The sequence below is a fragment of the Castor canadensis genome, chromosome 14 (assembly GCF_047511655.1).
Source record: "Castor canadensis chromosome 14, mCasCan1.hap1v2, whole genome shotgun sequence".
NCBI lineage: Eukaryota > Metazoa > Chordata > Mammalia > Rodentia > Castoridae > Castor > Castor canadensis.
In genome coordinates, this window is record NC_133399.1 from 105,687,047 (window position 1) to 105,714,096 (window position 27,050).

The 27,050-nt window shown below is 44.7% G+C and overlaps 1 protein-coding gene across 9 annotated transcripts in view; it reads left to right on the top strand.

The window, feature by feature from the left end:
• Window positions 1-27,050, top strand: part of Ptk2b (protein tyrosine kinase 2 beta) — a 115,148-nt gene that overhangs the window by 66,639 nt on the left and 21,459 nt on the right. For all 9 annotated transcript variants that reach the window (XM_074055208.1, XM_074055207.1, XM_074055205.1 and 6 more), the window contains 8 exons: window positions 13,796-13,974; window positions 14,478-14,565; window positions 15,928-16,007; window positions 24,642-24,704; window positions 24,905-24,959; window positions 25,379-25,519; window positions 25,746-25,820; window positions 26,328-26,429. In XM_074055208.1, coding sequence (XP_073911309.1) covers window positions 13,796-13,974; window positions 14,478-14,565; window positions 15,928-16,007; window positions 24,642-24,704; window positions 24,905-24,959; window positions 25,379-25,519; window positions 25,746-25,820; window positions 26,328-26,429 — 783 coding nt within the window. The remainder of the gene's footprint in view (window positions 1-13,795; window positions 13,975-14,477; window positions 14,566-15,927; window positions 16,008-24,641; window positions 24,705-24,904; window positions 24,960-25,378; window positions 25,520-25,745; window positions 25,821-26,327; window positions 26,430-27,050) is intronic.

Below are 27,050 nucleotides of genomic sequence, written 5' to 3' on the forward strand. Positions count from 1 at the left end.
TGTAAGGTTGGGGAGCTAGTCAAAAGGAAGGAAAGGAATCTGTCCTGGGAAGTTGTCGCCTCTAAAGTAAAACCTACTCTAATGAGAATAGATGGAATCGCATAAGGCTAGCCCCCAATGCATGAGAACAGACCCTGAAAGATGGGAGGAAAGGGCTCATTCAGGAAGCCACAGACCAGCACCACAGAGGCAGGCACGATGATATAAAAAGAGGCACATTCAGAAGGACCTCCTTCTTTACTCACTGCCCTCCCCCCATTTCCTGTCTGTGCTCCTGGCCACCTACCCACACAGACACCTACAGAGGCAGCACAGACATATATGCACCGTTCTGGGCCTGTCCTTATCTGTATGGTTAGACTCATGACATCAACAAATTAGCAGGCAGGTGTCTGAGATTTTCTTCTATTTTTGATCTGGTGGTTACACTGCTGAATGTCCTTGTTGAGCTTCTATCACCTCAGGTTGAATGCTTTCAGAGTGCTAAGTTATGCCAAATTTGTTATTTTGTTCCTCAATCATTTAAAAAATTTTATCTCTTCCATGTGTCAGGGGCCCAGACTGGTATAGCCATTCTGATTGCTGCCATTACAGACTACTACAAACCTGGTGGTATAAAACAACACAAGTGATTCTCTCAGAGTTCTGAAGGCCAGAAGTCCCAAAGCGAGGGGTCAGCAGCTCTTCACTCTCTCTGATGGCCCTACAACAGACCCTTTGCTGCTTCTCCCAGCTTCTGGTGGCTCCGGGCGTTCCTTGGCTTGTGGCAGCATCGCTCCAGTCTCTGCCTCCATTTTACATGACCCTCTTTTCTCTCTGTGTCTTTTATAGGGACTCTTACCTTTGGGGTTGGCAGCCACCCAGATAGTCCAGAATGACCTCATCTTGAGATCTTTAATTACATCTACATGGACCTTTTTTTTTTTCCCAAATGAAGTCATCTTGACAGATTCTGGAGGTTAAGGCATGGGCATGTTTTTTGGAGCCCCCATTCAGCTCCCTATAGCCATCTGTTAGGATTACAGTGTTTATCCTGGTTTCCAGGATGTGCAGAGGTGAGCGTGAGCACTTTTCCCACATATGCACACCTGCCATGATGTACACCTGGCATCGTAGAACAGACCACTGAGCCTGGCTCACATGAGTCTACCACTTTTCTCTACTGCCCAGATTCTCAGCTACTGGGCAGCCTGTGGGCTATGTTCCCTGGCATGAGGCTTCCTGTGATGTCAGACTGTGTGGCACCACAGGCTGGTGGCTTGTGACTCCTAGGGTGATCTCATCCATCCCTTAGTTTGTGATTCTAACTTTAGTGGTATCCAAGTCTAACACTGGCTCCTTTCACCTATGACTCTAGCTGTCTTATTCACCTGACTGCTCACCATCCCCACTGGGTATCTAACTCTTCCATAAAGACCCAAACTCATCACCATCTCTAGAAACTCTGCTTCACCTCCAGTCTTTCTGTTAACGATGGCTCCATTCTTTCCTTCAGTTGTCTCAAGCCTTGGAGTCATCCTTGAAGCCTTTCTTTCTCTCAGACTCTGTTCAGTCCACTAGGAAATCCTGCCAGCTCTACCATTAAAAATACCTTCTTACCACTTCTATTACATCCACCTTGGTCCAAGCCATCAGCATCTTTTGCCTTGCATAACATAGTTGCCCAGTAACTGCTCTGTGTTTATCCCTACTTGGTCCGTTCTATAGGTAACAGCCATGGTGAATTTTTTAAACAGGTCAGTTAAAGGGATATATTTAAGGTATAGCTTAGATCATATCACCGCTCTGTTTTAAACTCTTTAGTGGTTACCCATGTTGCTCAAACTAAAATCTAAAGTCCTCACCTTGGCTTATGATAGGGTTCAGCAAGCATCATCCTACAGGCCAAGTATAGCCTATTACTCTAATTTTTGTAAAGAAAGTTTTATCAGAACACAGCCACATTCATGTATTGTTTATGGATGCTCTTGAGCTATCATGACAGAGTTGAATATTTGTCACATAGATCCTATGGCCCAGATATTTACTACCTGGTCCTTTCCAGGAAATGTTTGCTGACTGGCCTGCCTTCCTGGCCTTCCTACCCATCAGTTGCCTCCACGATCTGTCCACCCAGCCCTTCGCACCTCTTCACAGTTGCTCAAAGGCACCAAGTATGCTGGAGACTCATAGACTTCCACTCTGAGGCCACTGCACTTTCAGGACTCTTTGTCAGGAAGGCTCTTCTCCCAAAAGACCACCTTGCTCGTCTTTCTCTCTCTCTCTCTCTCTCTCTCTCTCTCTCTCTCTCTCTCTCTCTCACTTCTATCACTTCTCCAGTTTGCTGAATAAATTATAATGATGGATAGTTAGATGGATGGATGAATGGATGGATGGATAGATTCCCCACAGAGACTGGCTAGAATTCCACACTGTCATCATTGTCACTATGATTGGAGCATGGGGCATAACTTTCAGTGGGCTGTGGCCATGGGTGTTAAACAGTCCCATACGATGAAAAATCTTCTTGCCCCAAAGGTCAATGGTGCCCTGTTGATGGAAATTCTGAAGTATTACAGTGAAACCTGAAATGTAACCTATCTTGAACCCATCCCCCCATATAACAAATAATGTGCTTCATCTGCCACCTTGAAGCAGCTCATGTCACCCATTCTTCCCTTTCCATGTCAGCTTTACAATGAATTTTAGTCATTATTTTAACAGATATTTTGGTTGGGGACTTTTTTGAAGAAATACATGAAATCTACCTGGTACTTTCCTGCCTGGTCTTCCTTTTTCTTCCTTCTGCCTAAAGCTCATATTTGAACCAAGACCCCTCCTGGTTTTATTAGCAAACCAGAACTTTTGATAGAAGAGTCCTATTATCAACAATTTGTTTTGGTTTTCCAGGGACACCTCTTCTGTTCTGTTTGGTTCATTAAAGAGAAACCTCCTGTTGCCATTGCAGAGTTTTTGCTCATGTGCTCAAGAGTTCTACTTCCCATCTCCACCTAGGACGAAAGGGAAAGGAAGGAGCTGCTGTACTGAGCTTTGGTGCTGGGAGCTTCGCAGTTCTTGCTCCCAGCAGAAGGAAACCATTTTTTTTCTGCACTGTTTTTTCCAGCCTGCTGGTGTGGCTGAATCAGCTATGGCTATGACCTGATGATCCCAGGGGCTCATTTTATCATTTATGGTCCTCTCGCCTCTGCTAGTGTTGGCTTCATTCACACATTGTTATCCTTGCCACAGAGACCCTGTGGTCCCATCGTGACAATAGCTACCTTTTATTAAGTACCTTCCCTGTGCCAGTCATTGTTTCTGTAGTCTACATGTGGCCAACCAGTCGCAGTACAGTGTCACACTCCAACAAATTTTAGTCTGTCATCTAAAACTGCTTGGAGATAAATTTAAATCTTGACTCTGTCTCTTGGAGGGTATCAATGGGAGATCCCTGTCAAGATAGTGAGCAAAATTTCTTAAAATTCTCAACTGTTTACCAATTAGAACTCGGGCTTATCTCTGTCAATCTAATCCAAGATCTGACTTGGTCTGTTATTATAGAGGGGTTCTTTTGTTTGCTTGCTTGCTTTTGTTTGGGCAGTACTGGAGTTTGATCTCCGGACCCAGAGCTTGCTAGGCAAGGTCTCCACAACTGAGCCTCATCCCCATCCTTTTTTTTTTTGCTTTATTTACTTATTTTAGATAGCATTTTGAGCTTTTTGCCTGGCCAGCCTTAGCCCTCGCTTCTCTTACCTCTGCCTCCCCTGTAGCTGGGATGACAGGCATGTGTCACCATGCCCAGCCTGCTATAGTTCTAATTGGCAAACGTCTTTATTAGTTTCCCAGGATGCTGTAACAAACAACTACAAACAGGCTAGCTTAAAACAATAGAAACATACCATCTCAGAGATCTGGAGGCTAGAAGACCAAAACCAATATGTCAATATTGATCTGCAATGCTCTGCAACCTGGGGGGGGGGGAATCCTTCCTTTCCTCTTCATTATTTGCCAGCAGTCTTCAGTGCTCCTCGGCTTATGGATGCAGCACTCAAACCATACATCTCCACAAGGCATTCATACTGTCCTCCATGCATATCTCCCTCTGTGTCCAAAATCCCCTCTTCTTAAGGACATCAGTCATATTGGATTAGGGCCTACCCTCATGACCTCATTTTAGCTTGATTAGTCTGCAAAGATCTCTTTTCCAAATAAGGTCACACTCTGAGGAACTGGAGGTTAGGACTTCAGCATGTCTTTTTGGGGAGGGTGTAATTCAGTCTATAACAGTGTCTTGCTAGATGTATGTGCAAAGTTCTTTGGACTCCAGGGGAGGAAACAAAGCCCATCAATCAAGGGGAGTTGGGAAGGGCTTCCTAGAGCCCCCCTAGAGCTACCTGGACCTTCAAGAGTGATTGGTGTAAGTGCAAGCTCACTGGGAAGAGAGGATGGGAGGGGAAGGGTTCTAGGAGACCTCCAGACAGGAAGAACAGAATGTGCTTAGGCCCAGGGAAATGAGAGAGCATGCTGTATTGAGTTCTGGAAGGGAGAGAACAACCCTAGGAGGCCAGGGCATGAGCACATGGTGGAGAAAGTAGGGGAGAGGCCACTGGAAAGAACATGTGGCAGGAAGCCCAGAGGGCCTTTTATGCTTCCTACCAGCTTGTTTGGGTCTGACCCTATTACGTTTTTTTTTTTTTAAATTGACTGGCCAATTAGGATTTTCAACTAAAGTTACCTGCTTTGAACTTGATCTCAATCTCAGAGTCACACCTTTTTAAAATAAAATGTAAATAAGAGTCTTTTGAACAAAAGCTTCAGTGTATTTTATTTACCAAAATTTTAAATTCAGTTGTCTTTAAAAAGAGCATTGGATCTAGGTGCAGTGGTGGTACACACCTGTAATCTCAGCACTCAGCAAGACCCTGTCTCAAAAGAAAAGAAAAAAAAAAAGCGGAGTGTTTGCTGTACATAGAGCAGTTAGGAGGGGTAATAAATTGAACCTAGAAGCAATTTCAGGGCAGTGTCTCAGATGGGTTTCAAGAACACAGACCCAGGGTGAAGGTCTGCATGAAAGTGTGCTGAAAGGGCTCTTATAAAACATTGCCTAAGGGAAGGGAAGAATGGAGGATGGGGAGAACAGGAAATTGGGCTGTGATGCAGCACAGGAAAGGCCTCAGCCCATCCCATGTTGCACTCTGAAGTGGGACACCAGGAGAGTTGTCCCAAATTGGAACAAAAGGTCAGGCACTCGATAACCTCAATTGGACCTGTCATTGGATCTGGGCCGCCCTCAGTAAGAAATGTGAGCTTAGGCACTCTTTGGGAAGGGACAACCCTTGTGGAGCCAGGTGGGGAGACCTCGGCTGTTACTTTGTTTCTAAAATCTGGCCGTGACCATCAAATATGCTTAATAAGCTCAAGGAAAAAAAAAAGATTGGGTACTTATTAAAAATCAATGAGCCTGAGAAAATAATACGACCTCAGAGACACCAAAGAATTTCTAGGATGTGATGAGTACTGAGAGAGGAGAGGGAAAATGAGAAGTTAATTTTTTGAATGACATTTCCCTTTTTGAAAGTACAGTCAAGTGACGCCTAGTGACAGAAAACTGAAATGTTCTGCAATTTTGTCCTCATGTCAACGTTATAGAGTGGCTTATAAAAACAAGATAGCTATGACATCACCGGGTAATATAATTTCATAGGACTACTCTCTTACATGTGGTTGGTCTGTCATTGACTTATTTGGTGCATGACCTTAAATTATTCAGGGTGTGCTGAGACAACATCTGGCACCATTCCTCAGAGAGAGGAAAAGGCAGTTTGGGGTCTTCCCATTATTTGATAAAGCAAGTAAATCAGCATTAGCCACACAGGAAGAAACACTGCAGAAAGGCAGGTGTTTGTAAGAAAGCACCAGAAAGTTTCCCCATCCAGGCTGTATTTCAACACCTGGAACCCTTGCACAGGAGGAACACAAGGTCTTCCTGTCATGAAAAGAAATCTTGGGCTTATCTGAAGAGCAACTGATAAAATTAATACCCTTTAAAAAAAAAATCGTGTTACATATGGCAATTGAGTGAGTAGGTAAGCATCTTGTACTGTCATTTTTAAGGAGTGATTTATTAATAGAGAAAGAAATATTGACTCATTAGTGACAGTTGACGAGCTGTGGGTAGAGCGTTGATGGTGATGGTCCCTGTGAGATTGTCAAAGAAGAGGCAGCAAGGAGTGAAGCACTCAGGGCAGGCAAGGAAGCCAACACGACTCCAAATCCCTAAGTTTTACCCTTCTCTTTCTTCATCCCAAGCCCCCAAATATAAGCCACTTTCTTCCTTCCACTTATAAACATAGGCTCCTCCACATCCGAGGGCTGTGTATGCTCCAAAGCCCACCTAGCATGGTGACCATGTGACAGACATTGCTGATGGTTTGAGTGAAAACCAAGCTGCAGCTTGATAGGACAAAGGTGGAGAACCACAGGCAGCAGACTATGGCCCAGGGAGTTTGGAATCTGCTAGAAGGATGTGTCAGAATTGGATCCATTCCCTGGTTGTGTGACTCCAAAGTTAATGCTCTTTCTATGTCACTTGGTGGACATCAACCTTGCCATGCCCAAGGGACAGATGCACCTTGCAATACAGTTCAGATGCAATGCAGTTCTGGAGTTAACATACACTTCACAGGCTGAGGGCACAGTCCACAAGACATTCCTCCTTAAGACCCCAGTTGTAAGTTCCAGGGTTCCCAGACCAACCATATTTCTAACCAACTGGCTACAATTTGGAGGGTTCCCACTACCCCCTGACATTTCATATTTTGCTAGAACAATTCATAAAACTCAGGAAAGTGCTATATGTATGACTCCAATTTTATCCTAGAGGATACAAATTAGAACCTGTCAATGGAAAAGTGCAGAAGACAAATTCTGAGGGGATCCCAAGCAGGAAGCTTCCATGTCCTTGGGGTGCATCGCCCTCCAGGCATCACCAACAGGAAGCTCCCCTGAGTGTCAGACCCAGCGTTTTATTAGGGTTTATTATGTAAGCAGGGTTAGTAGTAGATGGCTGGAATCACTGACCTTGTATGGATTTAATCTCCACTTCCCCTTCCTCAAGATCCAGCTAACTGTCAGTATGTCTCAAAGCTCCAACTATCTGATATATGGCTGGTCTTTCCAATTTGAAAAGCTGACACATGGTTGGCCAGCCCCTATCCTAAGACTAGGAACCCACTGATGTCAGCTCATTAACATGACTTTAAGTGTGGCCCCAAAACTCACCATAAAGGACAAAGGCAGTCTTGTCACTTGGGAAATTCCAAGGTTTGGAGGTTTCCCTGACCCAGAATGAAAGACAAAAACCAGCCAATTTCCTTATGATACTACCTTAGTAATCAACCTGGTGCACTCTCGCCCCCAGAGCTTCAGGTTTGCCCCTGAGGGAAGAGCACACCAGGAAGCCTCCCAGAGAGTAGGTTTTAAGTTTAGAAAGCTCCCAAGTTCTTCCTTACCTAGAGCCGAACTCTATCTTCTTATAATAGTCTGTGGGCAGAATCCCCTAATGAATTTCCACCCTGAGAACCTAGAGTTAGCCCTACCCCATGATCTCCACAGCAGAAGGCTTGCTTCCCAGAAGGAAACCTGGAAACAGTTTTGCACGGGACAGGCCCTGGAGTCTCACCGCTGGAACTGAGAGCCAGATCCTGTCTAGCCCCTTTCAGAGACTATGAGTGGAAGAGGAGCTGCCACCCTCTGTCTAACCTGATACATATCACAGTCATCCACTTGATACGGTGTCTTTCCTTCTCACATGGCTGGGAGTCACTCTACCACTTTTTATTTTGAAATTTTTTCAAACACCCAAAAGTTGAAACAAGCAGTGCAAAGACCTTCCCTTACCACCTTCATCCAGATTCCACAATTGTTTAAAGTCATCATTAACCATATTTATTAGCTCTGTCTCTGTAAACGCACACGCACACACACACACACACACACACACACACACACACACTCATTATCATTGTTGTTTGTTTGTGTTTCCCCTGAACCATTTTTGGACAAGTTGTAGCAATGCTACCCCATCACCAAAAAGTCCTAGTGTTTATTGTCTCCCAAACAAGCACAATCTCCTGCTGAATTGCACTATAGCCATTTAAATCACCTCTGGTGATTTCACCAAGGAAGGAAGTTCCCTTTGCTATGATACTGCCATTCAAACCATAGATGCCATCCAAGAGTCACCATCTGTCCCCCAAAGTCCATTTGCTTGTCCCATCCAGAAGCACACGCTGCACTGAGACGTAAGATTTCTGCAGTCTGCTCCAATGTGGCAGAGTTCCTCAATCCTTTATTCCAGTGGTCTCTGAGCAGACCCCTCACCCTGGGTCTCGGGAGGAGACTCAGGCCACAGACTCTTGGCAGGAGCCTCTTGGAAGTGATCTCATGCTCTGCTTGGTTCATTGAAGCTACGGCCACCGGTTAGTGTCTGAGAGAGAGAAACCGTATTAATGTCCTATTGATCATCAGACATCCACCATACAGCCTCATCCTCTATTGACAAAGCCTGCCTGAGTCAGCCAACACTGAGCGTGTTACCAAATGGCGATTTCCTATTTACTTCCTCTCCTCTCCATTTATCACCTTCACTTCTTGGCGATCTACTGAAAGGAAGAACATTTCCTCACCCCCAGCTTTTGCAGTACTGGGGATTAGACTCAGGACCTTGCTCCAACACTTGAGCAAACGCCCCCGGTCCTTTTGCTTTTAGATTTTTTTGTTTGGTTGGTTGGTTGATTTTTTTTTTTTTCCAGATAAGGTCTCTCACTAATTTTGCCAAGCTGGCATTCCGTGTAACTGGGACCACAGGCATGAGTCACCACGCCTGGCCTCCTCTATTTGTTTATCTGTTTTAGACTGTATTTTATCCAATGAGATGTAATTGATTCCTATCAGTATATATTAATGATTAGGTTATCCCAGCTTTGGCCAATGTGGGCACTTTCATGCTGACTCTGTACCATTGTTATAAATCCCCAACATTTTCTAAACATTTTAGTTTATCCTGGCACAAAATGATGTTTCAGGATATTATACTTTCTTTTTTTTTTTTCCCAGCAGTGAAACCATACATTTCTCCAAGGAACCTTGGATTCTTTTAGTAAGAAGGGTATTTGGAAATTAAGACTTGCTGCTTGGTTTGAAATTACTCATTGCTCCTAAGCCCTTTCAGTAGCTCTGTCTCTGACTTTGTTTCTCTCTGTATCTTTCTCTGCCTTTATCTCTCTGTCTCTGTCTCTGTCTCTGTCTCTGTCTCTCTCTCTCTCTCACATCATGAATCATGCCAATGTTTCTAATTCCAATCCCTTACTACAGGGTCCAGGGTACTTTCTAGCCACCCCATCCCCCTTTCCACGTTTTGAGTACTTTCTCCAACAGCAAACGTTCCCTCATCCTCAATACATTTCTGTCTTCACTCTCCTCATCACTCCAGCCATCTCTGCTCCTGGCCCTGCTACCGATGCCAACTCCTCACCTTACTAAATTGACACTTGGCCAAATAAAAAGGTAGTAGAAAAGGAAAACAAACTTTTGTTTTCCCAATCTGGTTTACAAAGCACCAAACTCTGCAAGAGGTTGCTGTGTTAAAATAATTTATTTTTTATTTTTTACCCTGAGCCAACGATATTCCAAAGAGTTTTAGAAATTCACAAAACCATTCCAAAGAGGTACTGATGTTTTCTCCGTGTTCTAGATGAAAAGCTGTGTCTGAAGAACATCCATGCGTTGTCCAAGGACATCTAACCAGGTTGTGGCAGGGGGAGGGCTATACTCAAGTCTGGCACCAGGGCTCATCCTCCTTGCTATTGCTGTAGTGTTTTCCTGCTGACTTTGACTTGGAAGGAGCTCTCTGTGCCCCAGTCCTCTCCCATTTGCAGAGAACACAGATTCAGTCATAAAATAGCACAGAGACATCAAAGATGGTAGAACAGCTTGTCTGGACTAATATTCCTAAAGGTAACAATAATATAAAGTCTGGACAAAAAATTAACGTGAATCCTAAGGCATTGGAGAACCATAGCAAACAGAACCCAGAAGGGAAACTGCTTTGGGGAGATGAACTATGATGAATGAGATTTGCAAATTTTTGGCTTATCTCCAGAGGGGCAGTTGCGGTTAGATGCTGCCTTGCTAGCTTCAAGTATCAGAAGTTAGAACGTGGGCTGCCAGCCAAGGGGGAAGCCCAGAAAGGGTAAGCCTCCAAATAAAAGTAATTAATTAAAAATTTCCAAAATCACAGAGGAGCCAAAATATATACAGTACTTAGGACCAAAACCTACACACTGAAAATTATAAAACATTATTAAGAGAAACTAAATAGCTAAACTAGGAGAGTTATACCATGTTCAGTAATTAAAAGAATTAATGCTGTTAAGTTGTCAGCTCTCTCTTGCAGGGAGCCAGTGGTTCACACCTATAATCCTAGCTACTTGGGAGGCCAAGATAGGGAGGATTGCAATTTGAGGTCAGTCCAAGCAAATAGTTGGTAAAATCGCCAAAATAACCAGAACAAAATGGACTAGAGGTGTGGCTCAAGTGGTAGAGTGCCTCCTTTGCAAGCGAGAAGCCCTGAGTTCAAATCCTAGTCCTAGAAAAAAAAGATGTCAATTCTTTACCATTAACTATAGATGTAACACTGTCCCCATAATAATGTTTCAGATTTTTGAAAGAGAAAGTAAAAAGCTGATTCTAAAATGTGTAAGAGCAAAGATCTAAAATAACCCAATAATCTTGGAAAATGACAGAAGACATAACTTGTTTGGCTTATAGATCCTGCTCTAAAACTGCAGTAATAGAAACAGGATGGTATTGACAATGATAAAGACCAATACAACAGAAGTGAGGATTCAAAAACAGACCTAAGCTTATGTGGTCAATTGATTTTTTTACAAAGACAAAATATAATTCATTTGGAAAAAGAAGTCAAAAACCAATCCTGAACAACTGTACATCTATTTGGGAAGAAATGAATTTTACCTCTACCTCACACCATACACAAGCACTAATTCAAGATATGGAAGTGAATGGCAAGCATGCAAGCCTACAAACATGGAGAAAATATCTGGAAAATACATCATACAAAGCGTTTTTATCTAGATTTTTTTTAGATAGACTTCCTAATAAATAGTAGGTTTATTATCTACTCAATCACAAAAATATAAAAATGGATAAAATATTTGAGCAAGCACTTCACAAAAGAAGGTATATGAATGGTCAAAAAAGCACATTAAAACATACTAAATATCATTCATCATCAGGGAGATACAAATTAAAAGCAAATGAGATCTGCTGTGTGTGTGTATATGTGTGTACACCTCCTAAAATGGCTAATATTAAAAAGACAATACCCATTGTTGGTAGAGATGTGGTGTAACAAGTCTCTTGTCACAATGGGTATAAAAAGTGGAATAAACTTGGCAGCTTCCTTTAGAGTCAAGCACAAGTTTGACTCAGTAATTCTGCTCCTCACAATTTATTCAAAGTAAATAACATACATATAAAATACTTGAATATTAACTTTCAATGTAATTTAATTCATAATAGTAAAAAAATAGAAATAGCCCAGGTTTCCAGGAGTATGGTTCTGACTAAACATGTTGTGTGGTTTGTTTGTAACCTAGAATATCACCCATCAATGAAAAGAAATAAAGTAATAATGCAATAAATAATGCAATAAAGGTGGCTGAATCTCAGACATTTTGCTGAGTGACAAATGCTGGCCATAAAAAGTCATATACTAATCATGTCATTTATGTGAATTTCTAGAACAGGCAAAACTCATTGAAACTGGGGAAAGGGAGGTGGTTGTTTGGAGTTGAGGTGGGAGAGGGTCATGAGGGAGACAGAGAACTTTCTGCAGATGTGGAAAGCTCTGTGTCTTAATTGGTGTGTGGAATACACAGGTGTATTCGTGTGTCAAAATCAAAGTTAAAATTTGTGCATTTTAATGTATATAAATTTTACCTTAAAAGAAGATCTGTAAAAAAATAATAGTGAGCCATGGCTAGGGAGTAGACGGTGGCATAGATGAAGGGAGAATGGCAGAATGTAGGTAATTGTTGGAGGTGAGCTATGTGTATGAGGAGAGCTATTGTACTCTTTTGTTTACTTTGTGTATGTTTGATATTTCCAATAATAAATACCACAGGGGTTCTAGCCCTGAGGAAGTTAGCCATTAGCTTATATTTTCAATTAGAGACATGGAAAGCTTTGTGTTTCAACATCAGAGGTGGAGACTCCAGGTGGGGCTAGGGAGGGAAAGAGAGGTTCTGGGTTCGGTCAGGATGACCAATGGGCAGAGCAAACCAGAAGGTCAGAGACAGAAGTGGGTGGAGAGAGTGACAATTGTCTACTTCTCAACCCTGACCTCATCCCCACTCCTCTCCTGTAGGGACCATAGATCACACCTTCTCCCCCATCCTCAAGCCTCAATTCTGCCATCATCTTTGGTAGACATTTTCTTTCCTAGTGGGAAAGGCATTTGAGGGGTTGGGAATCTTCTAGCTTCACAACTCCACAGAGTCCAAGAAAGCTGTCAGGAGAGGCCCAATCTAAAACACATGTGTGTCCATTCTGATGCATAATTAGGCATTGTTTCAAACCAGTATTATTTAATTATTAGTTTGACATAAAGAAATCGATTTTCCTCTAAGAAAAAGGTATACCTCTCTCTTTTTATTCCAATTAAGGGATTAATTGCATTTCTCTTACCAATTAGACAACTACTTGGGAGGCATGTTAAAAATAATCTTAAGAATGAAGTGCTTCTCCTATTCCTGGTCAGACAGGGGCCTCTTCTGCATCATTCAGCCTGTAGGCTAGAGTAGGCGTGGTGGTGAGCACATGGCAAAGACATCCAACAAAGGCAGTGCACTGCCTTCTGGTGATTAAATTTCCATGACAGGGAACCCTGCTCAGCTCACCCCTTGTATGTGTAACCACACGAGAAACCAGAGTTCAAATGGTACCAATGTTATGTCAGTCACACCATTGTCCTCCTGTTAATCCAGCTCTGGTTCTGGGCCAGGAAGTTGTGGATCGGACTCATCAGACTGTGTGGGCAGGTGGTCCACTTAACCTCTGGGTGATAAAAAAAAACAGAACAAGAGAGCACCTTTCTTGCCAACTTTCCATTTCCTGTGGCCATGCTTCTTGTGTGGAGACTGTGCCAATCAAAACCTGATGTGAGTCTTGTCTTTCTATCTTGCCTGACCCCACCATCCTCTGAATCAGCTTGGCCAATGCAGTCCTCAGAGTCCAATGGCCCAGATGCAAAAGCCCTGCTTATTTCATGGGCCATATGACCTTCATCAGTTAGTCTCATCAGCCATGTGAGAATGGTTGCTTCCCTCTGCCTTGTAGACTCAGCTCAGTCACGTGTCCAGAGTACCTCACAGTGCCTGATCCAGTGCCCAGTCATGCTGGCTGGACTGGAAAGGGTACAGAAGGTGCTTTTGCCATGACAGGTGCTCAGTGATTATCAGTTTGATTGGAGCACAGTGCAGACACTCAGAATCTGTGCTGTCTCCGCATTTTGTCCTCACTTCTGGTATCTCCTCCTTCTTCCTTTATCTCTGTCTCATTTTTCCAAATGGTTTATTCATCAGACTGAACCCACTGTGTGCCAATTTGTTGTACTAAATGCTAGCGAATCAGAAACAAATAAAACCCTAAGACTGAATCACACCCAGAAGTCCATGAGGATTGCGGGATTCCCAGCAGGGGGCACTCCTGAGTCCCGTCCTCTCTTCCATAGGAGATCATCACATCTATTCTGCTGAGTGGGAGGATTGGGCCCAACATCCAGCTGGCTGAGTGCTATGGACTGAGGCTAAAGCACATGAAATCAGATGAGATCCACTGGTTACATCCACAGATGACGGTGGGTGAGGTGCAGGACAAGTATGAATGTCTACACGTGGAAGCTGAATGGAGGTAAGAACGGGCCTTCCCTTTCAGCACTCCCCAAACTCAGAACTCTAAGAGGCAACCTAGACTCTGTTCTCCTATAGTGTTGAATGCGTGTATTTTCAAGGCCTACCCATGGCTCCCAGTGAATCCCCATCACAGGGCAGAAATCTAGGACTATCCCTGACACAATGCTGTTGGTGCTATGGTGAAGAAGAGCAGAGGGTAGGGAGGATGGGAAAGCCAGGTCAAGGGCTGGTCTGTGAATCTAAGGGAAACAGTTTCCATGAGGGAGAAGAGATGGAGAATTGGAGCTAGTTCTGACCACTACCTGTTAGCCATCTTTCTGTCATACTCCATTCAGCCACAGAGGAGGGAAGGAAGAAACTAGTTATGATGGATGGTCAGGAGCCTCTTGGTCAGCCCTGTATGCTGGGAAGTGGACTTGCTTCTGCCCTTGGGGGTCCCACTGCCTGTTTGAGATTCCAGCTTCCCTGTGTCAGCCAGAGCTTCTGACTATCCTATCACAGGTACGACCTTCAAATCCGCTACTTGCCAGAAGACTTTATGGAGAGCCTGAAAGAAGATAGGACCACGCTGCTTTATTTTTACCAACAGGTAAAAAACAGGGTCTCACTGCATCAAAAATGCCGAGTATCATCCATCATCCATCCATCCATACATACATACACCCATCCATATCTATCCATCCACCCATCCTCAATCCACCCATCCATCATCCAGCTATCATCCATCCATCCATCCATACATACATACATATACACATCTGTATCTATCCATCCATCCATCCTCGGTCCACCCATCCATTATCCATCTATTCATCATCAATCCACGCATCCATAATCCATCCATGCATCCATCCATCCACCCATCCATCCATCCATCCATCCATCCACCCATCCATCCATCTATCCATTATCTGTGCTGAGGAAATGGAAATACAAATCCTAAGTACTGGAGGCCCTTTCTAGAAAGCTTCTCTTGAAGCCGTTGCTTGGACCATGGTCAGCAACTCCAACCTTCTCCCCTCTTAGCTATTTGAGTGTGGGTTAGCCTGTTCCATATGCCTGTAGCAACTCTTGGACTTCCATGGAGGCCTGGGAAACCTGGCTAGTGAAGTAGGAAAAGCAGGTTAACACACAGACTTTGAGGTCTGGCACATTTGGTTTCTAGCCCAGGTCTACCATTGACTAACCTGGTTTTCCCAGGGACTTCATATAACTGCATGAAGCTGTTTCCTCTTCTGTAAGATGGTGCTTATCATAATATCTACTTTATATGGTTGTAGTGAAGACTGTAAAATATCATTAGCAGGTTGTTGGTGAATTGGCAAAAAAAAAAAAAAATCCATGATTTGTAGCACTTGCCAGTTCCTATTGCATAAGTGTTCCCACTATGCCACTAGCTCACAAAACTTCTGAAAATGTGCTCAGGCTCTCCTGCACTATTTGAGCCTCTCTAACACACCACTGGATTAAAAGAGTGCTCAGCACAGCATTTGGATAAGGTAAGCTCTGAGACAGTGTGAGTTGCTACCATCAATTTCTGTCCAGTCTTAGTGCCCTCCAGAATATCCCTCCTCATTTGCTGGACACCAAGTCAGATGTCTCTTGGACCGTGGGTGACATCTATTCCTACTTATCAACAGCACTTTGGATAAATTACTGACTCCTTCCCAAATCTGTTTCCTTCCCTCTGAATGGGAGTGGGGAGGGGACTTTGGAGTAGAAAGAGACTGTGTATGAAAGGGAGACACCAACACCTCTTCCTGGGGCTCCAGGGGACCAGGCAGAGCTGAGAGAAAACCGCATTCTGCTCCCTATCCCTGCTCTGTGCTTGTCCATGCGTGGTGAGTGTGAGATACAGCCCAGGGGGCAGGACTGAGTTTAGCTTCTGGGGCCTCTGCTCAGGGAAGGGAAGTAAGGGCATGAGTCTTACCTTTGGCCTTTCTCCCACCAGCTTCGGAGTGACTACATGCAGTGCTATGCCAGCAAGGTCAGTGAGGGCATGGCCCTGCAGCTGGGTTGTCTGGAGCTCAGGTAGGTGGCCTTGAGGCTTTTCCTGGGAGAGTGCTGTCCTGGGCTCTGACTGGATGGGTCTCTCAAAAGCAAAGTGTGGCTATGTGAGAGCCAGGAAGGGGAGGAGAGAAGATTAACAGCATGGGGCTCTGAGGTGCTGACTTTCTGGTGAGAAAGAAGGGAGGGAAGAGCCAGCTCCCTCTCTGCTTGGCCCTCCTGGCTTCCTTGGCTCCATTCTGTTCTTACCTCTGGGTTGCCTGCTTCTCCCATCTATCCATTACCACTGCTGTCACTCAAGTGATTCAGCAAATGCTTCTGGAGCCCATGCTGGGCTCCAGAATGTAGGGGTCCATCTGTGTGGCCCACTGCTACGTCCCCAGCCCCAACAGGCATTCCACACAGATGTGCCAGCCATGACCTTGAACTCACGGTGTTTGGGGGGGGACCCACATGTACACAATGAATCGGTCCAAGGTAGAAGAATATGTGTCAAACAGTCTTCCACCGAGGAGCCATCAGTCTTGCCATCAATCAGGAGGAGGGGATTGGAAGGAAAAACAGACTGGAGAATCATGGAGGACAAGTGTGGAAGGCTACGAGAGGTTGACAGTGGAAGCCACCATCATTAGAATGGCAGCCTATGACATCATTAGAGAATTCTGTTAGAATAACATTGTTTGACATCATTGAAATGACCTTGTCAGAATGACATCATTGAGATGATGGTCTAAGAAATCAAGCCTTACTCTTGGCTGTCAGGGGCCACTGTCATTTAGTACAGGAAAGGACGACATGACTAAACCCATGCTCTAGCCTTGTCTTAACCAAAACAGCACCATTCAACTTCACCATCCACCTGCCTTTCTGCCTTCCTCCCCTGCTCTGAACCCCTTACCTGTTTCAGAGCAGTGGTTGCAAATCATAGTTACCTGTGAACTCCATACTCTAGTAATTCCCCATCCCACCATCAGGAAGACCCAGTTAGAACCTTTGAAGAGGTATTTTTGGGCCAGCCCCCCAGATGAGTGGACAAAGTGTCCTCACTGGAGTTGCTGGGAAGATTTTTGGGACCATTGCCAGGGAAATTTTGGTCGACTATTGGTGTTTGTGATAAATTGTGTAAAGGATAGCCCTCAGAGCTCCCCGTTATCTTTCACCTGGCAGCAGTCTGTGTTAACAAGCAAGGGAACACTAGGATCCTCCATGGTGAACCCACCTTGCTGCCAGTGGTAATTGCCTGGGAGCGCCATACACTAGTGATTCTCCACTGAGCTCTTGGGAGCTCAGTGCTGGCAAACCAGTGGCAATCTGTGAAGTTTACTTTATTGCATGTGCCTCTGTCTGCCTTTCCAGGACACGGCAGTCCTGTAACCTGCATCACATTCTATAGTCATCCCACCTAAAATGAGACAATTCTATTTTTTTTTTTGGCAGTACTAGGGTTTGAACTCAGAGCCTCATGCTTGCTAGGCAGGCACTCTACTACTTGAGCCACTCTACCAAGCCCTGAAATGAGACAATTCTAAAAAGCTTACCTTTACCTTTTTATTAATGGACTTTATACTAAGGACTGCAATATTACCTTAAGACTCCACTAAGTCACTAACAGTTGTCACTTAGTAAAACAGGAGCACAAGACCCATGGTCATTCTAGTTCACGTTTTCTTTGTTTTGTTTTTTTGTTTGTTTTTTGCCATGCTGGGGAATGAACCCAGGGCACCATGCCTGCTTGACAGGAGATCCACCACTGAGCTGCGTCCCCAGCCCCGTATTGCACATTCTTATTCCTCAGATCATCCCCAAACTGTTATTAGTTGTGGTTTGAGTGCCATGAATGTGCTGATGGGCTATAAGACCTGGGGTAGACTGCCTAACGATGTCAGCTTTCTAATCAAATCAGGATTGTCCCAAACCCATGCTTGTTTCATGAAGTGATGTCCTGCTTCACGTCTCCTGAGCCTGAGGAACAGAGCAGACCACTGAGGGCAGGGATGTGATATCCAGAACAGGATACGGAAAATACCTGTATAAACCTAACAGGAGACTTTCAAGCCTAGTCATTTTTAAAAAGAAAGGGGAGAATACAAAGCTACACATGGTTCTATGACGATGGGCTGCCTCACTAAGTGACACACGCTTCTGAAAATCAGACCATAAGGCAGAATCTTCCAGGGCTGTGGCTCCTTCCTGAGTATCATAGGCAACAGTCCCTTGTCCTATTAACATCACAGCTTGTGTAACCTGCCTACAGATATATGACATCACCGGGGGAAAAGAAATAACCTGTTCTTTCCTAGCTCAAAGAAGAGGTATGATATGTGTATGCAATAGAAGACTGTGTTCATGAATCCTCTGTGGATTTGGTCCTGTCAGTGAGAAGTGGGCCACAGTGGGGAAGTGCACAGGGTTTCAGCCTGGCTGCTGGATGTGCATCTTGGGTCTTAAATTTCCTGCGCCACTCAGCAAGTCACTCAATCTTTCTGTGCCTCAATTCTTTCACCTGTAAAATGGGAACAATGGTAACAATGGGGAACAACCTTGCAGGGATATTATGAGGAGGAATAAGTGAAAGTATTTAAAGTATTTAGGATAATGACAGGGATAGCGTGTTCTATAAATATTTGGTTTTTAACTCATGTTTTTCTCTTTACATTTATTTATCTTTGTGGTGCTGTGGATCATACCCAAGGCCTCACACACGCTAGGCAATTACTCTACTCAGTGGTAAACCCAGCCAGCCCCTGTTTATTTATTTTCATAGACTTGTTATTTAGAGAAGTTTCAGATCCACAGTAAAATTGAGCATAAAGTACAGAGATTCCTCATGTACCTCCTCCCTGCCCATAGACAGCCTTCACCATTATCAACAACCCCTCCCAGAAGTGGTGCATTTGCTATGGGTGATAAAAGATGCGTCATTATGACTCAAAGTCCACAGCTCACATTCGCTTATTCTTGCTGTGGGTCTGGACCTGGGCACGTATCCACCGTGACAATATCACATGGAGCAGTTCCCCACCCTGAACATCCTCTGTGCTCACCTGGTCATCACTCCCTGCCCATTGACTTCAGCAACCACTGGACTTTTTTAGTTTTGCCTTTTCCAGACTGTCATATAGTTGGAATGATACCTAATTGGTTTCTATTGATTTATCAGAGCTGCTTTATAAATGTCAAATATCTGATTTGTATCTAACTGTCCCACTATAAATGAAAATGTGAAATTCATGGTCTGTGTGCCAGTTCAAGGAGCCAAATAATTTGTCCTCTCTGACCTGAGACAACCAGGAATATTGTCCTCCCCCAGCAGAATCCAAGAGTGTTCTGACCTAAAAAGTCACAGTGAATGTATAACCCAAGGTTTGTTAAGTAGTAACTGACAAAAAGTACGATTAGATAATGGCCAGGCACCGGTGGCTCACACCTGTCCTAGCTACTCAGGAGGCAGTGATCACAAGGATCATGGTTCGAAGCTACCCCAGGCAAATAGTTCACAAGACCCTATCTCAAAAAACCCTTCACAAAAATAGGGCTGATGGAATAGCTCAAGGAGAAGGCCCTGCGTTCAAGCCCTAGACTGAAAAAAAAAAATTAGATCACAAATACCTAGCTTTGCTTCAAAAGATGTTTTGGTACACAGTTAATTTATAAATGTTGGTTTAAAAAAGTTAATATCTTTATTACTGTTTAGCAGGAAAACATAACCAACTGGATTTTGCATGCATCCATCTTTGTGTTTTTGCTGCCCTCACGTGCATTATCAGTCACAGGCCTGTGCCTGCCCACAGACTGGGAGAAGCAGTGGGCACTAGAGGGAGCCTGCAGCTTCCTCAGCGATGACCTGAGCTGGCTTTGGGATAACCCACAACTCAAACAGCAGCTGAGATGAGTCTCTGCTGTTCAGAAGATCACTAAGCTCACTCCCTAGGGATAGCAGAGTTTCATTAGTGATGGTGACTGGTCGTCCAGGACCTCCCAACGTTCAGTTGCTACAAATGTTAAAAACCCAAGGATTATGGCACATTTGGGTGGTTAGACACCTCTGTCAACAGTAACCCTGTGACCGATGCGCAGTGCGTGGGAGAAAAGGAACAAAGTTTGTGAGCTAAGCAAAGCTGCAGTCAGGAACCTCAGGTGGCCCCAGAGTGTTAGTTAGCTAAGTTTCCTCTACCCAATACAACATTTTTCCATCCACCATCTCCCTAATCATTTTTAATTCTGAACTGTTAGTTTCAAAATGTGCTTACCCTTCCATTTAGCTAACCCTAATTTTTAAAATTTACCATGTAAATACCCCGGTCTTCAGAATTCTTTTATTGCAAGTTTCAAAGCCCATCCAGTCATTCAGCAATGACCATCTGCTGGGAGTGGCTCTAAGAGCACTGCCCTCTGTGTCTGGGAAGCAGGTCTCACGTCCTCTGTGGGACGCACCCCACTGCCAGCCATAGTCTTCTCATTCCCCTCTTCAGCCCAGTAATTTCTTTCTTCCTTTTGTTTTTGATTGTCACAGAATAATTGTACACATTTTTGACATTTAGAATTCTCTTTACGGTGAGAACATTCAAAACCCTCTCCTGGCTTTTTGAAATGTGTTATTATTAGATGTAGTCAACCTGCTGTGCAGTCAAACACCTGAAATGATTCCTCTTCTCAACTGCAAAATTGTAACCCAGAGCCGGGGTGGGGGTGGGGGGGGGAGAAGGGATGAATGAGAGAAAGGTAGGTGAATTCGTCTTCATCCTGGCAACTTCGGAAAAGTACCTGCCTGCCCTCTTTGTGCATGGGATGTCTCAGGGCAGGCCTGGGAAGTGTCAGATTAAGCAGTATGAGTGTGGCCGTTCTCAAAGAGGCAGTCCAAGGGGTTCTCCATCTTGAGGCCTCTCTGCCCCCCTGCTATACCCTCCTTTGCAAAGCCATTGTCCCTGCACAGACTTGTACTTAGCAATGGTGTGTTCACCTGTGCTAGACTGTGAAATATGCCAAGCCCTTGATGTCACATTGGTGCCTCCTTCCCATGGCACAAAAGAGCTCAATCCATATTTGAATGACTGAATAACGCAGAGAGGACTGCAGTTCTCTTGTTTGGTGGTCATTTGCCAACTTCCATGCTATTCAAATGGCACAGAGTGTGCAATGAGCCTGTATTCAGTTACCCACAGGCACAGTTTGAACTCACTCTATCCAGCAGAATTGTGGGTGGCTGTGCTGCCTAGAACTGGCCCGTTACAGATGTGCTCTGAGGTGTTCTATGCGTGTGTGGGTAGGCAGGTGGCACTGGCTGCATGACTGGAACTTTGGGCTCTTAGCTGCAGAAACTCTGTGGGTGGATGTAAGAGGAGGGCACTCCTCCTTCAAGGAGAGAGTCCTGGACAGACTCCGTATCTCCTGTAACTGACACACCTCCTTGCTGCGCGGTCTGCCCTTAGTAAGCTCAAATACCCCTTTATGGTCCCACCTCTTGTACCAGTCCATCAAACACCCGGTAGAGAGAAGTCAGGGAGGTAAGAGCCACTGTTCTTCGTCTTTAAAGTTCTCTGCTTGGATCAGGTTCCCTGGATTTCTCAAGCTCAGCACGAGTGGCCTTGGGGCTGAGTAACTCTTTGTTGAGAGGGGCTCTTCTGGTGCGAGCACTGCAGGGTGTTTAGCAGGACCCCTGGTCTCTGCCCACTAGATGCTGGCAGCAGCCCCCTACTGCCACCATGGGTGATAACCAAAAGCATCCCCAGACATTCCCAAGTGTTTCTGGCTGAGGGGAGGAGGGGGTAAGAGTTGCCTAGAGTTGAGGACACTGAATTAGGACCACCGGAAGGCCATGTTCTCAGACCACATTCAGTTACTGAATTGTGCTTTCATGCTATGCCAAAATTGCCATAGCAATGAAAGCAAATATAGCAATATTTACCAAAATTGCAACAGGAAGAATAAAAAACATTGAAATAGTCTCCGTTTTTGGTAAGATGACTACTGAGAATCAGTCACCTTTCAATTAGTGTTTCTTCAGTGTTATCCCTCTCTTATGGCAAATGTTTTCACTCAATAAATTATTTACTTAATGAGGTCTTCAGTCCACACCCTGGCGGCCAGGACATCCAAGCCCCAAACCTACACTCAAGCAAAGCCTCTATCCTGTACCCTCAGCTTTCCTTATTTTGTTTTCTGATTTCCTTCTAGCCATGTTTTACTTAACCTTGTTTTAAGACTTTCTATCCCTTTATCCTTTTTGGGGGGAAGAAGATAGGATAGAAATATATTTTGATATTATAAAATAAAATTCCATAGTTGTCACTAAGCCATCGTAAAATGCAACTGTTCCTCAACACTCATTTGAACATTTTTGTCCCTGATTCTGGAAGAAAAAAAAATGAATGGGAGAGACTTTTTACCTTCTGCCCTTCCTCCAGAAGCAGACTCAGCTTGGCCTGGGTGAAGACTCTGGTCTTATTGTGCTGTTCTCACCACGGACCTATTCTCTTCTTCTCATTCTAACTTTGCATAGGGCTTTCATCCCTTTGTGAAAGAGTTGAAGCAATTGAGAATGCTGATCTGGCGTGTGTGTGCGAGTGTGTATGTGGACTGGGGCAGAAGACTGCTAGGAAAGGTCACGATAAGATAAATTTCCTCAACTACGTGACATTCAAGAAGGGGATTAAGCTTAGTCCCCATAGTGCCAGGGACCAGTAAGAGGAAAGAGCAGGAAAGGACTTCCTACCGGGAAAGTGCAGAGTGACAGTGCAGGCCACCTCAACTTGGTAACCCAAGAGATTTTCAAATTTTTTTTTTTTTTAGGTAAAACAAATACTACTACTATTGGGAATATTGGGAACATGTAGGAAAGTGGGGGAGAGCTCCTAAAATTACCTGGAACCCAATTAGCCATGGATAACCTCCATTAAAGGGGAGTTCCATTATGATTTTTCACAATACATTTGTTTTTCTAAAACTGGGGTCATCATTTGTTGAGAGGTAACTACTTACATTGCTTGACAATATACTCAATGACATCACTTACTAAAAATTATTAAGGACAGGCCAGGTGTGGTGGCTCATGTCTGTAACCCCAGCTACTTGGGAAGCAAAGATAGGATTGTGATTCAAGGCCAGCTAAGCAAAAGAGTTAGCAAAACCCTATCTCAAAAAACAAGCCAGGCATGATCCCAGCTACTCAGGAGGCAGAGGTAAGAGGATCATAGTCCAAGGCTGCACTGGGCAAAAGTGTGAGACCCTATCTGAAAAAACAAAGTAAAGCACAAGGGCTTGGGGAGTGGCTTAAGTGGTAGCACATTTGCCAGGAAGTGTGAGGCCTTTAGTTCAAGTCCCAGCACGGCTGAAAACAAATTGTTTCAAACAGAACATTCCACATTTTATGTTTTTATGTAGGATTTCTTCTATGATGTTATGCTTTAAGGTGTGTTCTTCTTGGCTCTGACTTATGAATATTTCCCTAGATTTTTTCTAGATTTGAAGTGGTTTTGCTGTATATATATATATATATATATATATATATATGTAAGATATATATAATATCTCCTTAAATGCATCAAGATACACACTCTAGATAAAGGGAGTGTGAGGTGAGGATCCAACTTTCCTTTTTTCTAGACACAGAGAACCATCTAAGGTCACAAGTTATTTGCCTCTCTCTGCTTATGGTATTAGTAGAACAGAACTGTTCCCAGATGTCTGTAGAGTTAAAGGAGCGCAGAGTCACTTTAATATAAAATCAAGAGAAGGACAATGTCTACCACAGGCAATGAAATTACTAGACATAGAGGTCCTGACAAGGAAGGGAGGCTGTTATACCTGGGGACATTGGTTATTTGGTTTCAGCTTAAACCACAATTGCTACAAGTAAATAATACAGTCACGCATCACTTAACAATGGAAACACATTCTGAAGAATGCATCATTAGGTGATTTCCTTGTTGTGTGAATATTGCAGAGTGTACCTACAAAAACAAAGGCCACTGTTGACATCACCAGATGATGTAATCTTATGAGACTGTCATCATAGATATGGCCCATCGCTGACCAAAATGCCATTTGTGGCACCTGACAGTACATAAAGTCTTCATCAAATCAAATATTTTTAGGAGAAATGGGACTTAAAGAATGTGCATCAAATATTATAGATGTCACCTCCAGGATTATTTTTATTTTCTTCCTCTGTTCTCTAAGTTCTAAAGTTTTTACATGTACTATATTTAATAATTGTTTAGATGGACACACACATACAGTACTTCAGAGACAGCAAATTAGCAAAACAGAAACCACAAAGGGAACCTGGACCCGAAGGCGGAGGTGGTGCTCCTAGGCTGACAGCTTCCATATTGGCTGCCTTGCCTTGGGTAGTTTCTAGCAACACAGATGGAGTCACCATCTTCTTTCTCAGCCTGACAACTGTACAGTCCAATACTTGGGTCTCCCAGAGCACAAGCTTGGGATCTTTTCTAGGAATGAAATTTGCAAGGTCCCTTTCTCCTCACAATTTTCTAAATATCCAATTGCGACATTCCTGACTTTTTCCCTCCCAGAGATTCCCATACCTGGCACCTGGGGAAGGGGGCGTCTAGGCCAACACCTGGGCACTGGGTGCTCTGCTCTGTAGGCCTCGCTTTCCAACCATCATCCTCTTCTCCACAATTTCTCTCTCTCCAGGCGGTTCTTCAAGGATATGCCCCACAACGCACTTGACAAAAAGTCTAACTTCGAGCTCCTGGAGTAAGTCCTGGGACAGGCCCTCTCCCTCCTTCCTTTTCTCCAACACCCTATTTTTCCTACTCACCCCTCCACTCTTCCCTAGACCAGAGCCCTCAGGGCCCATCTCCCTGGTCCAACACCCTCCTACCTCCTCCCAATTGGCCAGAAGTCCAGGGTCAGAAAGGGGAAGTCAAATACTGCATCTCTTTCCTTTCTTTCAGAAAGGAAGTGGGGCTGGACCTGTTTTTCCCAAAGCAGATGCAGGAGAACTTAAAGGTAAGGAAAACAGGAGGGTCTGGGGCCCAGAGAGTCCCTCTTTATGCAGATCCCAGGACCAAGACTAGCAGGACCAGGCAGTGGCTCTTTGGAGAAGACTTCTGGACATAGGACAATGAATGTACCCCATGGGGTCTTCTGTGGTTGGAAGTCGGGAAAGGATGTGCCTGTCTCCAGCTGCCCTTTGAGGCTGATTCACTTCAAGCCTGAGTCCTGTGATGGCTATGTCTTCCACAGGGTTAGGATGACCCTCCCTAGAGACAATGGGGTGTGCTGCAGGGAACCGATTATGGCTGATGTCATGCAGGGGCCCTGGGGGCCAGCCTGCAGCAGAGGGCAGCCTTTTAGGGAGACCTAAGGGAAGGAAGCTGAGCTCAGAGGAACAGGGCTTGGCTCAGCTCTGTCCCATTGCTCCCCAGCCCAAGCAGTTCAGGAAGATGATCCAGCAGACCTTCCAGCAGTATGCCTCACTGCGAGAGGAGGAGTGTGTCATGAAGTTCTTCAACACCCTGGCAGGCTTTGCCAACATCGACCAGGAGACCTATCGCTGTGAACTCATTGTAATGACCTGACTTCCAGGCCAACTTGGGGGATGGGGAGGGAGTGAATGGTGGCCTCCAGCTCTTGGAAGTGGGAGGATGCCAGGAGGGTCAAGCTGTATGACAGGGTTTGGGATAGAAGGACCAAAGAGATGGTGGTCCATATCTAGCTTAGTGAGATTTTCTTACAATTTCTGAATAGGGTGGGCAGAACAGCGGCAATAGTCCCCTCTCTCTTTTATTGCAGCAAGGATGGAACATTACTGTGGACCTGGTCATTGGCCCTAAAGGCATCCGCCAGCTGACAAGTCAAGATGCAAAGGTAGAAAGAGCCTGGGCTCAGAGGCCTCCCCTTCTTCTGTCTCCTGCCTCATCTCCCAGATCAGATCTCTAAGCTCTCATTGCTGAGAGCAGATCCAAAAGGCTATGTCCTTGGTGTGAGCTTTGGGGAGAGAGGGTTTGGGGATAGCAGCATAAGGCAGATGGTTCTTTACTCCCCTGTGATTTGCTCTGCATAGAGGAGGGGAGAGAAGCATGCTCGGTTCGGAGAGAAGAGTCACTCCTTCAATGGCAAGATGAGTCAGTGACTCCCCTGGAATCTGGGGACTTGGGTCCAGTTCTGGCTGTACTGCCAACTTGGCATATAACCTTGGGCGAGTACTGGCTTTCCCCAGACCCCATTCTTCTGCAAAGAGAGGGGCACAGACTAGAAGATCCTTCCAGCCTTACTCTCTTTGTCCCAATCTCTCCTTACCACCCCATGCTGACCAACCTGCTTGGCTAAGTCCCCATGGTGGGACGGTCTTCAGGGTCCCTTCCTCTTCCATAGCCCACCTGCCTGGCTGAATTCAAGCAGATTAAGTCCATTAGATGTCTTCCACTGGAGGAAGGCCAGGCAGTGCTGCAGCTGGGCATCGAAGGCGCCCCCCAGGTGAGCATCTCTGGGGATCTGGGAGTTCTACAGGGGTGTCATTTGGTTAGGATTAGTTCAGGCCAGCCTGGACAGGGCAGGCAGGGGGCCAGAGGTTCCTTGGCTTTGGGATCTTGTGAAGAAGCCGTAACCAGTGCCCAAACAGATCATTTGGATAATAATCTATTATAAGAAAATTCAGGAAATGATATTATTATTATTATTATTATTATTATGTCAGAAAAAGAAGAAAGGAAAATGTTAGGGCAGGACAAGGTGACCAGAAATCAGGTGCAAATCAGAGGCCTAACACTTATCAAGTGAGTAAAGCAAGATCTCAGGGACACGACACAGGGATTTTTGTGAGTGGAAGAATCAGAGAGACCTCAGACTGCATTGTCTCTCCTTTCACCAGTCTGTGCCTGCCCACTTCCTCTCGCTTCCTGTTTCTCAGTTTCTGCCTTTGCATACTGAGCATCCACAAGGTACAAGGCACTGTGCTCTTCAGACAGAGACCAGAATAAGTGAGACCCAGAACTGGCCTTCAAAAGCTTAGAGCCAGTGTGCCCCCTGGTGGCTGTCTCAAGAATAGGATCAGAGCCCAAGAGAGATGTGGGTGGAATCCTGAAGAGGTGGAGGCCA